General features: G+C 39.2%; 4 protein-coding genes across 10 annotated transcripts; 1 reads left to right on the plus strand and 3 right to left on the minus strand.

The window, feature by feature from the left end:
- Window positions 1-558: 558 nt before the first annotated feature.
- LOC124216208 (tetratricopeptide repeat protein 9C) lies at window positions 559-3092 on the minus strand. The gene has a single exon (XM_046620457.2). The coding sequence runs from the start codon at window positions 2793-2795 to the stop codon at window positions 1938-1940; it is 858 nt and encodes a 285-aa protein (XP_046476413.1). The 5' UTR covers window positions 2796-3092; the 3' UTR covers window positions 559-1937.
- Window positions 3093-3119: 27 nt separating this feature from the next.
- Window positions 3120-5393, plus strand: LOC124216197 (retinol dehydrogenase 13-like). 4 transcript variants are annotated; one of them, XM_046620435.2, is made up of 7 exons: window positions 3120-3300; window positions 3413-3661; window positions 3748-4028; window positions 4092-4196; window positions 4294-4503; window positions 4589-4799; window positions 4895-5393. In XM_046620435.2, the coding sequence occupies exons 2-7, from the start codon at window positions 3552-3554 to the stop codon at window positions 5022-5024; spliced, it is 1047 nt and encodes a 348-aa protein (XP_046476391.1). In that variant the 5' UTR covers window positions 3120-3300; window positions 3413-3551; the 3' UTR covers window positions 5025-5393. The 4 variants fall into 4 exon arrangements, with proteins under 4 accessions (XP_046476391.1, XP_068991558.1, XP_046476392.1 ...); XM_069135457.1 differs by having other exon boundaries at window positions 3120-3661; XM_046620436.2 differs by having other exon boundaries at window positions 3120-3661; window positions 3757-4028.
- LOC124216203 (retinol dehydrogenase 13) lies at window positions 5300-7022 on the minus strand. Of its 3 annotated transcripts, none has more exons than XM_046620445.2 (6): window positions 6846-7022; window positions 6487-6652; window positions 6262-6370; window positions 5850-6164; window positions 5583-5777; window positions 5300-5502 (listed from the first exon to the last, which is right to left on the minus strand). In XM_046620445.2, the coding sequence occupies exons 1-6, from the start codon at window positions 6920-6922 to the stop codon at window positions 5384-5386; spliced, it is 981 nt and encodes a 326-aa protein (XP_046476401.1). In that variant the 5' UTR covers window positions 6923-7022; the 3' UTR covers window positions 5300-5383. The 3 variants fall into 3 exon arrangements, with proteins under 3 accessions (XP_046476401.1, XP_046476402.1, XP_046476404.1); XM_046620446.2 differs by having other exon boundaries at window positions 5300-5486; window positions 5570-5777; XM_046620448.2 differs by lacking the exon at window positions 6846-7022 and adding an exon at window positions 6772-6834.
- A 940-nt stretch (window positions 7023-7962) lies between these two features.
- Window positions 7963-10757, minus strand: LOC124216201 (acyl-CoA Delta-9 desaturase-like). 2 transcript variants are annotated; one of them, XM_069135458.1, is made up of 6 exons: window positions 10431-10757; window positions 9859-9989; window positions 9581-9786; window positions 9218-9403; window positions 8883-9120; window positions 7963-8206 (listed from the first exon to the last, which is right to left on the minus strand). In XM_069135458.1, exons 1-6 carry the CDS (start codon window positions 10648-10650, stop codon window positions 8201-8203), a joined length of 987 nt encoding a protein of 328 aa, XP_068991559.1. In that variant the 5' UTR covers window positions 10651-10757; the 3' UTR covers window positions 7963-8200. The 2 variants fall into 2 exon arrangements, with proteins under 2 accessions (XP_068991559.1, XP_046476397.1); XM_046620441.2 differs by lacking the exon at window positions 7963-8206 and having other exon boundaries at window positions 8695-9120.
- Window positions 10758-15705: the final 4948 nt, after the last annotated feature.

Below are 15705 nucleotides of genomic sequence, written 5' to 3' on the forward strand. Positions count from 1 at the left end.
AAAATCTTGTACCAATAAGCAGTGCTATTATTGTAGGTTGGTCAAAAATGATTACTTTTCACTACTAAGCTACGTAGGATTAGTTTTCCGTCATAGTACATTGCCGGTAGTAGACATAAAAGCCGAAGCATATTTGACCGTGCTACGAATAATATCTGGTTCATATATTATTTTTGTTGCCTTTCGTAATACAAGTTTTGTAATATTTTTGCTATATCCGCGACTATAACCCCTTTTAAATTCATCTTTTTTTTTTTGCTATTGTCTTTTAACTTTCTTCTAACTTGGTGCGAGAAATTCTTAATCGAATGAGACGTAATTAATACTTCCACAAATAAAATTGAATTGACCCAAATGTTACAAAGCCTTGTCAAGATTCTGTGACTCTTGTTCAATAACACCCGAGTTCAAAAGTATGTCATAAAAGTTTTTAATTGACAGATAACATCATTAGACTGTCTCTCTATCTCTCTCTCTCTCTCTCTCTCTCTATTTATATATTTATATACACATGTATACTCTGTTCCAAAATAATGTAGCATACTTTTTTGCTGGTGACTGTCTTGCCATGTATTTTACATACAATGCCTTGTGACGCTATTTTAGCATTGATTTTGATTACTTGTTTGTACATTGTTACGGTTTTTTGATTTTTTTTTCATTTTTAATTATGTACGTACGTACGTACATGCAAATATTTGTATCGATTATTTACTCAACACGTGTAATCAGTATTTTTTAGTTCTCCATTCTTGCATGAGTTTTTAAAGAATTCCTTGGTATTCTTTATTTAAACGAGGAAACACCTTTGTACGACGAATGCTGTTTTTAACAGCTTCGGGTACACAAGGTTTTTATTAGAAAATAATTCTTAGTCAATAGAACAAAAGCTCAATAACAAGTGCTAACCGAATAAAGTAAACCGTTGAGAGGATTTTTATCAAACAATAGTAAAAATGATAAAGAATAAACTTTTTTAAACGGTGATGGCGCATACATTTTTTTTCTTAAATATATTACTCATGTGATTTTAATAGTTTCTTTGGTACTGTGTTAATTTATTAAAGGGAAGTTGTTATTGTTTTGTAATTCCGTATTTGAAATTTCTAAGCCATTGGCCACAGTAACGATGACTTGCTCGATTACTTAACTGAAGGTGAACTTGTAGCGCGTTACAAAATTTAAGTAGTACCTTAAGGTTTATTTACAAAAATGTAGAGAAGACTCATTTGTCCGAACGTGTAAGTAATCGATAAGCAAGTCCTTAAGCAAGGTGCCATTATTTAAATTGAAAATATATATTGAACATCCACGGCTCGAAGGAAGTATGATTCAATCTTGAGTCATTGCATTAATTTCCTACAAGAATAAATTAAATAATCTCTACTTAAATCATAGCAATAAAAGTCCGGGCACGAGATATCTCAAGAAAATATTTTCCTCTGTGAAGAGTCGAACTCTTGTCCCTTACTCTTGATTTACATACGACTGCTATAACTCGAATGTCTTATTTTGCGAACGAATGTGTCGTGATTTTCCTAACTTTGAAGCTCTTGCAATATTTTACTACAGCGATTGAATAAAATTATCTCTCAAAAGGGGGATGATTAGTGATTTTAAAAATATTCGTATGTCTAATCAGGAATAAAATATTGATGCGAATTAAGTTACGTTCCAATTGTTTGTTATTATAGTAGAAATAAATGCGTATTTTTGTAATTATAACAGATGTGATTTAATAAAGGAGGAGCCTTACGGATTATGTACCGAAGCTTTGTTAACAGAAATCATCAGGGGGTAACCGTGGTTGAATAAAATAAATTGTTTATATAAATGAAAAAAGTACTGATTATTATACTATAATTACAAATCAGTTATGTAATAGATTGTTTTTTTCCTTTATACACAAGTAACATACAATCTAGCGACGATGTCGCTCATTCGCGTACGTGAAACATTTTCTTCACCATATTGTCATACTTCTTCTGAGCTTCGTAAACTTTTCTCCTATAAATAATCAGTCTTTCTTTTGCAGCTTGATTTTTTGGCTGTAATCCGATGACTTTTTCCATGTCTGTCAAGGCTCGTTCGTAATCCCCTTGGTTTTCCCGGGCTACAGCTAGTCTGTAGAGTGCTTTGACGTTGTTCTCGTCCCTCTGGAGCACCTTGTAGCAAAGGGAAACTGTATGCTCGAAGTTTTTCCGCGTCAAGTGACATTCCGCCATATTGTTGTACAAGATCCTCCTAAGATGTTCTATGTCATTTCTGAGCGAATCTTCTATATCGCTTTCGGGGATTGGCTCCAAACTGATAAGGATCTTGCAAGCTTTGCTAAATTTCGAAAAAGCATCAACGATTCTCGAGGACTTATAAAGGCGCACCCCTGCTTCTTTGTAATACAACGCCACATCGTACTTCTCTTTTGCCGACCATTCCCAAATCGGTACGTGTACCTCACAGGCTAACAACTTTATCTTAAGCGATAGGCAAACAGTGTCGTCTAATTTCACTCTTACCAAACTCTGCTCCCCAGTGAACATCGTTTGAATCGCCCTCTCGACATATTCGTCTACCCTACAATCGGCATCCCCGACAGTTATTGTCAGTTCTTCTGTTGACAATAGCTTAATGTAATCGCTGTGTTGAGTTTCGGGGTTATCGGACAACCCTGATGAGTTTACGTCTTCGATTCTAACACGGCATCTGGAACGTTCCGTAGGCTTCTTTGAAAATTTTCCAGGCACCAAAATATCTTTCTCAACGCTACTGCCCACCGACTCCCAAACTACCGTCATGACTGTATCTCACTTCTTCAACAGACTTTCTCAATATTATTCACGCGATTCTTGAAAAGCGAGAAAATTATCTCACCGTTTTCTTAACCTAAAAGCAACTCTTTGTCGTACAAAAGCTAACGAATTACTCAATTCTTCACTGTTACAATAAGATACTCGTATACAGGGGATTATTATTCACCTACGGATAATGCGAAATTCTTTCAAATCGAGAAGCACGCTCGATAAACGGCCAGAATCCGGCGCCGATGACAGCCGCCTGCGATGATAGATGTCAAATTGTCAACTGATGTGCGTGCATTGTTCATGCGATGCACGTGCAGATCCGGTTTGATGGAATGAATGAACAAGCGATAACTGAGAAATGATCATTTCACGGAATTTTACGGAAAAATTAAAGAATTACGTTTCTCCTTGTTATGCGAATATCTGTCATTGATCGATGTAACAAAACAATGAATAAAATTTAAGAGTTTGGTTGGTCGCAACTGAAAGTGCTTCCTAGGTAACGGCTGCTGCTATGCATTGTTAACTCTCACATCCGGCCCTCTTGAAATTATTATCATCAATCTAGATCAATTCGTTGCATTTCCCCCTGTAAATTTATTTTAATACAGTTCACCAGCTGAGACCGGTCGCTGTTTCTCCCAAACTCAAGCCTGCTACCGATAGTCGATGCCGTTTAGTTTCAAACTTTGAGCTACAGTTTGACAGCTTATCGTGGCATAAATTTTGTCATACCTTTGTAAAATCGCCATGAGTCAGTTTGCAGAATTTCAGCATGTTCTACAAGAGTTTAGTCCTCTACTGGACTCGTACTGGCCGTACGTTGTCGGCATCGTATTGGGAATTTTAACAATGATAAGGTAAATCCTGACGTGTTGCTTGAGGATTATTTGTGACTCGGACCATTGCATGCCTTCGATATAACGCGTGGGATTGGGTACATAAGCGGGTGGAGTTTTAGGGCTTACATGGGAGGACCGGACTGTCCCAGCGAGGAAAGAATTGATGGGAAAACGGTTGTGATAACCGGGGCTTCGAGCGGTATCGGTAGAGAAACAGCTTTGGAACTGGCAAGGAGAGGAGGACACGTAGTTTTGGCTGTCAAAGATGAAGAAGCTGGAAATAACGTAGCCGAAGAAATACGAGCCATGCCTAATGGAAAGGCAGACGTTAGAGTCGTGGACTTGTCTTCGCTGAAGAGTGTTCGTGCCTTTGCCGAAGATCTGGGTATGATGCAAGAAACAAAGACTTCGTAAATCTGGTGTTACATTGATCTACCTCCTGTTTTAGAACTAGATCAACTCGATATATTGATCAATAATGCGGGAATCGCTTTTCATCCGTATGAAAAAACTGAGGAAGGTTTTGAAATGCATTTTGTCACCAACTATCTTGGTAATTGTGCCGTATGCTAATAGCTTTTTCCAATCAGTTGACATTGCGACAACACTTGACTCTTGTACTTTACTCGCTTTTAATTCATCCGTCTCAGGACATTTTTTGCTGACGCATTTGCTGCTGCCAAAACTCAAGGCAGCTAAACAAGGCAGAATTATAAATGTCTCAGCTCAAGCCCATATAGCTAGTGAGATTCACTTGGATGATTTAAATTTGGAAAAAAATTTCTCTCCATTGGAAGCCTTCGGACAGAGCAAACTTGCTTTGATACTCATGGCGAGACACATGGGTCATGTTTTGAAAGGTAATTGGATTGGCAAACATTTCTATTGCAATTTACCATAATCAATTTGCCAGTATAGATGTACTCTCCACATTTCATATTCTAGATACAAATGTAACGGTGAATGCGGTAAATCCTGGTCGTGTTAGAGGAACGCGGCACATGAGAAGATCTCCGATCAGTTCTACGTACATAATAAAGTTATCAATGCAGCCGTGGATGTGGTTACTACTTAAAAATCCTGTGCAAGGCGCACAGACGTCGGTTTATGCTGCTGTATCTACTCAGCTTGAGAAAAGCACCGGAAAGTATTTCAGGTAAGTACAGATACACTTCAATCCGATCGAGTTTACACGAATCGATTCGAATGTATTCGATGAACTGCTAGCGGTAATTTGCTTAACTTTACTAGCGATTGCGATGTAAAGACTCCGTCAGCGAATGCCATGGACGATAACCTAGCTGAGATACTGTATTCAAAGTCACTTTTGCTCGTACAACCATTCGTGGAACTTCCTGAGATTGTCACAACGAATGAGTGAACACTTCGCTACCAGGCATACATAGAACAGCTTTGGAAGATTATGGTGTTACACAAAATCCCGCAAGTGAACGACAAGACTCGGCTAATTATTAGATAAGTATCGTCGGGTGATACATTATAAATGTTTTTAATCAGAACCCATCTCCATTGCTATCGGAATTGAGTATAATATTTCTGTAGAACGCGAGTGCAAAGTTCATAAGTTAATTCGGTTAAAAAATCGGCTTACTTCCCTTTCTAACTTTAAACCAAAGTATCGTTATTGTCAGAAAATTGGCAAGGATCGTTACTCGGTTTATTCACTAGATCTCTGACCAGACTTTGTATCTGAATATTTTCTAATAAAATATACCTATATTAAGTGGCATTCAACCTTGTCCATTTCTCGCTAGTTAGCCACAACCATTTCGCCAGTTTCTCATCCTTGGCTTGTGGAGCGGTATCAGCCTCCTCGCAATTGCTGGAAAGAGAAGTACCTACTTATTTTAGTCCATAGGTGAGGATAGTAGCAACATGTAAGCTTGATCGCGAAAAAGGATTTACCTAAAGTATTTACCACTGACGTCTTTGAGACTTGGATCCAGTGCAGCATATATACAAGTTTGGGCCCCCTGCTTTGGAGTCTTTATGAAGGGCCATGCAAAGGGGTAAAGAAAAATTTTACTGAATGTACTATTGTAAAATCCCATATGCCGTATTATATCAGTATCGACAATCCCAGGATGAACGGCATTCGCAGTTACTCCTGTGCCTGAAAAACCGAATTATTCTCAAGTACGAGCTCAGAAACACGACAGTGCGGAGGGATATTGGTGACACCAACCCTGGAGTTTTCTTGCCAGCTCGTTGGTGAAAAGAATATTAGCCAACTTGCTCTGCGCGTAAGCTTTAGCTGGGTCATAATCCTTCTCACTGTTTAAATCCGTAACATCGATGTCACCACGTTTATGCGCTATGCTTGAAACATTGATTATTCGCGACGGAGCTGAGGATTTAAGTCTGTCCAGCAGTAAATTTGTGAGCAAAAAATGCCCCATGTGATTAACCCCCAGTTGAGTTTCTATCCCATCTGCCGTTGTGCTTTTTGGGCAACGCATAACACCTCCATTGTTGACGAGAATGTGAAGCTTCGATTGTTCTGGAACATTGAATTAAATTTTTTAGAATCAATGCAGTTACAAACCATCCAAACACACAGAGCTGTTAACCAAAAGAAAGAGACTTTGCGGATTCACCTTTCTTAAACCTATCAACAAATTGACGAATACTCTCAAACGAGCTCAAGTCACACTTCCTGCAGTAGACGTATTTGTTTTTCGTTTCTAAGACTATATTTTGACGCGACTGAAACAGAAAATACAGGTACATAAATTGGATGCGCGTGCAAGCGAGAGAGAGTAACTAAGCTTTGAAATTTCTAACTATTAGTAACAGGGAATTTTCAACTTGATTTCACCTACCTCTTCGCACTTATACATATCCCGGCATGCCATGATAACCTTGGCGTCCCTCCTGGCCATTTCCAGCGCAGTTTCTTTGCCAATTCCCGTATTAGCACCAGTTATTACAACGACCTTATCTGTCAACTTTTCCTTGCCCTTGTAATAGGTGCCACCGGTGTGTTCCCTTTATAAAATGAATTTTGTAATTGGCTGGAAATATGGTGTCAGGGGCAGAAAATATGAGAGGAGTTTGAAGGAGATTTATGCCAATTCTATATGCCTACAGCACCTTGAAATACATACGCATTCAACCCACTCTGTCACTAATATGTTATATCAAGTCTGCCTAGGTTAGGTTAGCCAAATTGACGAATTACTTTTTCAAGCTTGCCAGAGCGACGACGGTGCATGGAAAGCTGCAGATTAAAATTATTTTCGGCGGCATCCAAACCATCGTTAGTCCGGATAGAGTTATACGGCATTAAAGTATACGACACGCTTTTCCTAATATCTGTCTGCTGTGAAGCCGGCTGTGCGATGCCCGATTCCTGAATCATGGTGCGCAGCGAAGCCGCAAACCAGTCGGTAAATACAAGGCACTGCAATTTCGAAAGTCAGGTAGGCGAGTCTCGCGCTCAATTTGATATTACGTATTTATTTCGTATTGTTAACGTATCATCGCAACAATGTGTTGAAATAAAATGAACAAGAAAATTGGAAGTGCTGGCAATTCAATTTATACATTTCAATTTTGTATTTTCGTTTCTAACCAAATATAAGCTAACGTAGGACAGCATAATTATCTATCCTAACATCGTTTTCGTAATGCTAAAATTCTCATCAGAAAGTTCATAACCTATCGATGATCTGTCAAATATTACAGTTGCATTATCAATGCCTGCCAATTCTTTCTTCGTCTGCTTATCGTTCCATCAGTGGTTTGGACGCCTTCTCTAAGGCTTTCAGGCTACTGGACATGATGTTACGTATGTCAGGTTGCCGTTCGATAACGCGTTACGGCTGGAAAAAAAAGAAGCGATTCATACAAACCTACGGTTCACCAATTCCAAATAGGGCAATAGGGCACAGAAAAAGACAAAAATAAACAAATTTAACTGAGTATTCTAAAGAAAGATTGGAGTATGTATCTATAATATCATGTACCAAAGTTTCGAGATAGCTTCTTTATTTGCTAATATACTATATACATAATACCTAGTCAATAAATGATAATTTTCTGGTAAAAAGTAAGAATTATGTACACTGTTAGAATAAAAAATTACTTATAATTCGGAATAACCGTGATTTCACTTATCCGTGGATTCTTCGGCTCCGAGGAGCATGGTTAATCTGGGTTCTACCTTACTATAAAGAGAAAGAATTCACCGTTGCTCGCACGACGCGACGCGATGATCCAAGGATCCAAAATAATGCACATTGCAAGTGGCTAGACCCAAGAGGGGAAGAAGTATACTTTTCGTATACTTGGATGAAATAAAAGGCGACCAAATTTTCTGATTTGAATTTATTACAGGCTCGGCTTTATTGAAATACCACAACGTTTTCGATGGTTGTATTGTATTCGAGGTAACGGATAAGTTATAACCGTGTTACTGAATCAGGGATGGCACCTATATTCAGATGTCAGTCGGGAGAAACGGCTGAAGATATGCACACTCTACGGGAAGACGCCAAGCCGACACATCATTAATTCCTCGTAGAAATCACCTTCTCATAGCTAAAAACATTTCATCAGATTTTAAAACATCGTCATCACCATTAGATCTTCTTATTAAATAATAACGCGTGGTGGAATAATAAAAAACGAAACGAAGTCACGCAGTTGACATAATCACAAGTTTTTAAACAATTCACATCGCTGAGTTAGCATGTAGACAACATCAAAAAACGTAGTTGACCTGGTCTGAAAATTCTCAGTATCACCTGCACGATCATACGACGGAGCTACTGCTAAAGATAAAACGAAGGGATGAGTGATTTTTAATTTATTTATGACTTTTAAACTATTCTCGTTGTTATCAACGACAATTTTATATTCTGACGTGTGTTAATTCCTCCATATACCGAATTTTAATTGTCATTATGTGGTACTCATTAATTAACTTTAACAATACTCCACGTCATATTTTATTTTATTTATGAATGTGGAATTTTAATTACAACGACGATGGACATGATGTAAAGATTTTTTATCGTTATTTATATTTTATTTATATTTCATTTATTTAATTCCATGTCATATTTGTTATGGTTCTTCCTTTTGTAAGCCTGTCCATTTTATTTATTTTTTTGACAATAGACTCAAATTCTCAACCTTCCCCGTGTTTACGTGTGTTTCAATCTCGTTCGCTAATATCTCTATATACAAAAATAAAAACAAATATTTACAGTACCTTGGAGTTACGACCAATTGCTTGGGTGACTTTTTGCACAAAGGCGGGTGAAGGTTCTCGCAAATCATACGCCCATCCGATTTTTGAAAATCCACGAATGAATAATGTTGTCCAATTGAATCTCAGGTATGGCCATTCAGAAGCCTTGTAGACCCAGGGGAACGTGTGGTGATAATTGTGAGAGCCTTCACCGCCTGTTACCAAAGAAACCATGGTGTTTTCTGTAGGATTGATCGCCCTGCAACGAATAAATTCCGACATTTCATAAAGATTGTATCGTTGTCTATTCATATCTGTATGATTGACAGATCTTTGATTACTTCAAACCTCCGTACCTGTTGTACAGGCGATCACCCCACAAATGTGCAACACTGTTGACGCTCCATATAAAATTAAGGGTCAGCACGTAGCGTATGAAGCATTGAGTCAAAATCGCATGCAGCAAGGTTTCGCCCCAAAATATAACTGGTACTGCCATCGGAATTACGAAGCAAAACATGACGTACAATTCTTTTTCATATCTGTGAATATTTGGTGATTTATTACTTTTGTTTTGTTATTTTTATACGCGCTCTTTTGTAAAACCTACGTCTATAGACATACATGGATCGAAATTGTATACGTCAACTCGACTACACACTTTTTCTTTCCAACTCACGGATAGCAGAAATAATCGTCCAAATTTTGAGACTACTCACTTCTTATTGAACATGACCACTGGATCAGCGATGATATCGCTCAAGTCGATTTCCTTTTGTCGACGAAGGTATTCGGGATGCCTTTTGACGAAAAGCCAACCAACGTGAGAGAAAAAGAAGCCGCGCTTCGCGTTGTGGGGATCGGCATCGGTTTCGGAATACTTGTGGTGGACTCTGTGATCCTTCACCCAGTGAAATATCGAATTCTGTAAAATCGATATTGAACAACTCAGCTTCACTCCATGATCCACGCCAAAAATCTGTGTACCGTAACTTACAAGCCCAGCGATGGAGTACAATATCATCAGTATGATTCGTAAGCCGAGGTTTGCCTTGTAGGCTCGGTGGCTCCAAAAACGGTGTGCTCCCGCGGTTACTCCCAATCCTGATAAGAGAGTGACAATAAAGCCTGTGAAAATTCAAATTTATTAATTTCAATTGACAGTTATACTTCTTAGTTCTCACTTTTGAGACGTTTTCCTGAAGCGAAATGATAACTGAACTGCAATTCCTGCAATTATTTTTTTGGCCCGAAATAATATTACTTGACGATTGTTAGACGTTGTTCATGATTACGTGTGAGTTGCAATGCAGTTGCAGCGCGCTTTAAGGGCAATGCTGTTTATCATTTGACATTATTTTAATCTTCTTCGAGGCTACAATTGGTACTATACAGGGACAACGACAAGTCGTGTTCAAAAACCTCGCAAATCATTTGTTTGTTATATGCATATACTTTGAGCATGTGCTATATATGTGCAGTATTTGATATTACACGCCCGAGAAAACATGTTAGAAAATAGCAAGCACCTCAGATCAATGAAAATAATAATCCAATATTTGAACTGACCCCAAAAAACGGTCATCCATTTAATCCGTATATAAGAGATTCCAAAAGCGTAGACGCTAATACCAAACACTAATCCGACGTGAAGGAACACGATGAAGAGAATATTCTTCCATTTTAAATTTTGTCGAACCTCTTCGGATTTAATCGACTTTACGTCGTCCGATTTACTAAATACTTTTTCGCGTGATTGCTCCAACGTGTAATTTTCGTCGGCAATCATCCTGATATATTTTATCTGAACCACTGTCGAAGAGATTAACGAAGTTGGCTAAATGTTAGCTCATTGACCATCCGTCAACACACTGAACCGAAACACTCGATTAAATAGCTGGTTATGAAAAGTGCATGTGAAATACATAGGTCTGAACTTTCCCAATTCTCGATGTTGACAGTCATACATTAACCATTTTACTTAATTGAGTTCATTTATAATTCATGACTGCAGAGTGTTTTCCATCAATTCCGAGTCAGCTGATGGTAATTTATTCGCCAACATTTGATTACTTTATCGCAGGGTTACGCTAACCGATCCGGTCACACTAGTCACACGAAGGCTCTGCCGCAAATTTCGAAGTCACGCGGACATCAGTTCAAAAGGTTAATTCAGTAGGATGTCTGACCCGTAATAAATTACATCGTACATAGCAACACTTCGGTATTGAAATTCCTGTTTTGACCGAGGTCTACGGAAATTTTCGGTACGATCAACTACAATATGCGCTGATGTTGAATCTATGACTTGGTTACTTCAATATCTGTTATTCCATTTCCGTTCACCCTTGACCACAGCACAGCCGATCGCGAAAATACCTTGAAGAAGTGACCAGTAATCGCGCGAGTATGATATACATACCTACATTACCTACGCACATCGGAGTTTGAAATTAGTGACCAATGTAGTTGTATATGGAGTGACTTCCTCGAGACATGGTGGGACCATAACGCGCCAAGCTCGTAAGATCGTCAATAATTATTGCCTGAAGACGATTAAAGCCGATCAAAACGCCGCAACCTCTTGAATAACCAGTGAGAAGATATTTCACCATGACCAACGTCGACGAATCAATTTTAATATACATGTATGTGTATATATATATATATACACGTATAGATTCGAAGAGGATTGACCATATGTATATGGTGAATTCATATATACTTATGCATATATGTGTGTCCCGTTGCATTTTTGGAGAAAATTTTTGCGATTTTGAAAAGTGCTTTGATAAATTCTTTGATGCACCATTCCGACGTAATTTTGTGAGAGAAATCGATTGGGCGCAGTCCCGATACGCTGCGAGCAACGTATAAGAAGTAACAGCCGAAAAACGAGAACCTGAATTTTCGACATTTTTCAGCGGGTGCTTTTTTCCTCGTATCTTCTCTCCCGTTGATTCCACGCTCCTTTTGCTGCGTTTTCCGAGTTCCTTGGGGTCCAATCGGTCGGGAAAGAGTCATACGAATCAATTCTGAGACGAAAAAATTTTTGGTCAGAAAAAAAGGAGGGTAAACCCCTTTGTATTTTTGGCGGAAATTTTTGCGATTTTCAAAAGTGCTGGAATGAATTAATTGCGGCACTATTCCGACGTAATTTGGCGATAGAAATCGATCGGGCGCAGTCCCGATACGCTGCGAGCAACGTATGAGAAGTTACAGCCGAAAAACGAGAACCTGAGTTTTCGACATTTTTCAGCCGGTGCTTTTTCCATCGTAACTACTCTTATGTTGATCCCACGCTTCTTTTGCTGCGTTTTCTGAGATCCTTGGGGTCCAATTGGTCGAAAAAGAGTCATACGAATCAATTTTGAGACGAAAAATTTTTTGGTCAAAAAAAAAGGAGGGTTAACCCCTTTGTATTTTTGGCGAAAATTTTTGCGATTTTCAAAAGTGCTGGAATGAATTAATTGCGGCACTATTCCGACGTAATTTTGCGAGAGAAATCGATCGGGCGCAGTCTCAATACGCTGCGATCAACGCATCGGAAGTTACAGCCAAAAAACGAAAACCTGAATTTCCGACATTTTTCAGCAGGTGCTTCTTTCCTCGTATCTTCTCTCCCGTTGATCCCACGCTCCTTTTGCTGCGTTTTCTGAGTACCTTGGCGTCCAATTGGTCGGAAAAAAGTCATACGAATCAATTCTGAGACGAAAAATTTTTTGGTCAAAAAAAAAGGAAGGTTAACCCCTTTGTATTTTTGGCGAAAATCTACGCGATTTCCAAAAGTGCTGGAATAAATTATTTGTGGCACTATTCCGACGTAAAATTGCGTGAGAAATCGATTGGGCGCAGTCCCAATACGCTGCGATCAACGCATCGGAAGTTACAGCCAAAAAACGAAAACCTGAATTTTCGACATTTTTCAGCAGGTGCTTTTTTCCTCGTATCTTCTCTCCCGTTAATCCCACGCTCCTTTTGCTGCGTTTTCTGAGTTCCTTGGGGTCCAATTGGTCGGAGAAGAGTCATACGAATCAATTCTGAGACGAAAAATTTTTTGGTCGAAAAAAAAGGAAGGTTAACCCCTTTGTATTTTTGGCGGAAATTTTTGCGATTTTCAAAAGTGCTGTAATGAATTAATTGTGGCACTATTCCGACGTAATTTTGCGAGAGAAATCGATCGGGCGCAGTCCCAATACGCTGCGATCAACGCATCGGAAGTTACAGCCAAAAAACGAAAACCTGAATTTTCGACATTTTCCAGCAGGTGCTTCTTTCCTCGTATCTTCTCTCCCGTTGATCCCACGCTCCTTTTGCTGCGTTTTCTGAGTTTCTTGGGGTCCAATTGGTCGGAGAAGAGTCATACGAATCAATTCTGAGACGAAAAATTTTTTGGTGAAAAAAAAAGGAAGGTTAACCCCTTTGTATTTTTGGCGAAAATTTTCGCGATTTTCAAAAGTGCTCGAATAAATTAATTGTGGCACCAATTCGACGTAATTTTGCGAGAGAAATCGATTGTGCGCAGTCCCAATGCGCTGCGATCAACGCATCGAAAGTTACAGCCAAAAAACGAAAACCTGAATTTGCGACATTTTCCAGCAGGTGCTTTTTTCCTTGTATCTTCTCTCCCGTTGATCCCACGCTCCTTTTGCTGCGTTTTCTGAGTTTCTTGGGGTCCAATTGGTCGGGAAAGAGTCATACGAATCAATTCTGAGACGAAAATTTTTTGGTGAAAAAAAAAGGAAGGTTGACCCCTTTGTATTTTTGGCGAAAATTTTCGCGATTTTCAAAAGTGCTGGAATGAATTAATTGCGGCACTATTCCGACGTAATTTTGCGAGAGAAATCGATCGGGCGCAGTCTCAATACGCTGCGATCAACGCATTGGAAGTTACAGCCAAAAAACGAAAACCTGAATTTCCGACATTTTTCAGCAGGTGCTTCTTTCCTCGTATCTTTTCTCCCGTTGATCCAACGCTTCTTTTGCTGCGTTTTCTGAGTACCTTGGCGTCCAATTGGTCGAAAAAGAGTCATACGAATCAATTCTGAGACGAAAAATTTTTTGGTCAAACAAAAAGGAGGGTCAACCCCTTTGTATTTTTGGCGGAAATTTTTGCGATTTTCAAAAGTGCTGGAATGAATTAATTGCGGCACTATTCCGACGTAATTTAGCGATAGAAATCGATTGGGCGCAGTCCCAATACGCTGCGATCAACGCATCGGAAGTTACAGCCAAAAAACGAAAACCTGAATTTCCGACATTTTTCAGCAGGTGCTTCTTTCCTCGTATCTTCTCTCCCGTTGATCCCACGCTCCTTTTGCTGCGTTTTCTGAGTTTCTTGGCGTCCAATTGGTCGGAAAAGAGTCGTACGAATCAATTCTAAGACGAAAAATTTTTTGGTCAAAGAAAAACGAAGGTTAACCCCTTTGTATTTTCGGCGAAAACTTTCGCGATTCACAAAAGTGCCGGAATAAATTAATTGTGGCACTATTCCTACGTAATTTTGCGAGAGAAATCGATCAAACGCAGTCCCAATACGCTGCGATCAACGCATCGGAAGTTACAGCCGAAAAACGAAAACCTGAATTTTCGACATTTTTCAGCAGGCGCTTCTTTCCTCGTATCTTCTCTCCCGTTGATCCAACGCTTCTTTCGCTGCGTTTTCTGAGTACCTTGGCGTCCAATTGGTCGAAAAAGAGTCATACGAATCAATTCTGAGACGAAAAATTTTTTGGTAAAAAATAAAGGAGGGTTTACCCCTTTGTATTTTTGGCGGAAATTTTTGCGATTCTCAAAAGTGCTGGAATGAATTAATTGCGGCACTATTCCGACGTAATTTAGCGATAGAAATCGATCGGGCGCAGTCTCAATACGCTGCGATCAACGCATCGAAAGTTACAGCCAAAAAACGAAAACCTGAATTTTCGACATTTTTCAGCCGGTGCTTTTTCCATCGTAACTACTCTTATGTTGATCCCACGCTTCTTTTGCTGCGTTTTCTGAGATCCTTGGGGTCCAATTGGTCGGAAAAGAGTCATACGAATCAATTTTGAGACGAAAAATTTTTTGGTCAAAAATAAAGGAGGGTTAACCTCTTTGTATTTTTGGCGGAAATTTTAGCGATTTCCAAAAGTGCTGGAATGAATTATTTGCGGCACTATTCCGACGTAATTTCGCGAGAGAAATCGATCGGGCGCAGTCCCAATACGCTGCGATCAACGCATCGGAAGTTACAGCCAAAAAACGAAATCCTGAATTTTCGACATTTTTCAGCAGGTGCTTCTTTCCTCGTATCTTCTCTCCCGTTGATTCCACGCTCCTTTTGCTGCGTTTTCTGAGTTTCTAGGCGTCCAATTGGTCGGAAAAGAGTCGTACGAATCAATTCTGAGACGAAAAATTTTTTGGTCAAAGAAAAACGAAGGTTAACCCCTTTGTATTTTTGGCGAAAATTTTCGCGATTCTTAAAAGTGCTGGAATAAACTAATCGTGGCACTATTCCGACGTAAATTTGCGAGAGTAATCGATTGGGCGCAGTCCCAATACGCTGCGATCAACGCATCGAAAGTTACAGCCAAAAAACGAAAACCTGAATTTTCGACATTTTTCAGCAGGTGCTTCTTTCCTCGTATCTTCTCTCCCGTTGATTCCACGCTTCTTTTGCTGCGTCTTCTGAGTTTCTTGGGGTCCAATTGGTCGGAAAAGAGTCATACGAATCAATTCTGAGACGAAAAATTTTTTGGTCATAGAAAAAGGAAGGTTAACCCCTTTGTATTTTCGGCGAAAATTTTCGCGAGTTTCAAAAGTGCTGGAATAAATTAATTGTGGCACTATTTCGACGTAATTT

Source organism: Neodiprion pinetum, chromosome 4, assembly GCF_021155775.2.
Source record: "Neodiprion pinetum isolate iyNeoPine1 chromosome 4, iyNeoPine1.2, whole genome shotgun sequence".
Taxonomy (NCBI): Eukaryota; Metazoa; Arthropoda; class Insecta; order Hymenoptera; family Diprionidae; genus Neodiprion; species Neodiprion pinetum.

Excerpts from the sequence above, each read along its gene's own strand:
- LOC124216208 (XM_046620457.2), bottom strand. The coding sequence starts at position 2,795 with ATGACGGTAGTTTGGGAGTCGGTGGGCAGTAGCGTTGAGAAAGATATT.
- LOC124216197 (XM_069135457.1), top strand. The coding sequence starts at position 3,552 with ATGAGTCAGTTTGCAGAATTTCAGCATGTTCTACAAGAGTTTAGTCCT. Across the intron at positions 4,029-4,091 it reads TGCCTTTGCCGAAGATCTGG|AACTAGATCAACTCGATATA; the intron begins GTATGATGCAAG and ends CTCCTGTTTTAG. Across the intron at positions 4,197-4,293 it reads TTTTGTCACCAACTATCTTG|GACATTTTTTGCTGACGCAT; the intron begins GTAATTGTGCCG and ends CATCCGTCTCAG.
- LOC124216203 (XM_046620445.2), bottom strand. The coding sequence starts at position 6,922 with ATGGTTTGGATGCCGCCGAAAATAATTTTAATCTGCAGCTTTCCATGC. Across the intron at positions 6,165-6,261 it reads TGTTGATAGGTTTAAGAAAG|AACAATCGAAGCTTCACATT; the intron begins GTGAATCCGCAA and ends TCAATGTTCCAG. Across the intron at positions 5,503-5,582 it reads AAGTCTCAAAGACGTCAGTG|GTACTTCTCTTTCCAGCAAT; the intron begins GTAAATACTTTA and ends TAAAATAAGTAG.
- LOC124216201 (XM_046620441.2), bottom strand. The coding sequence starts at position 10,650 with ATGATTGCCGACGAAAATTACACGTTGGAGCAATCACGCGAAAAAGTA. Across the intron at positions 9,990-10,430 it reads ATGGATGACCGTTTTTTGGG|GCTTTATTGTCACTCTCTTA; the intron begins GTCAGTTCAAAT and ends GAATTTTCACAG. Across the intron at positions 9,121-9,217 it reads GGTGATCGCCTGTACAACAG|GGCGATCAATCCTACAGAAA; the intron begins GTACGGAGGTTT and ends TATTCGTTGCAG.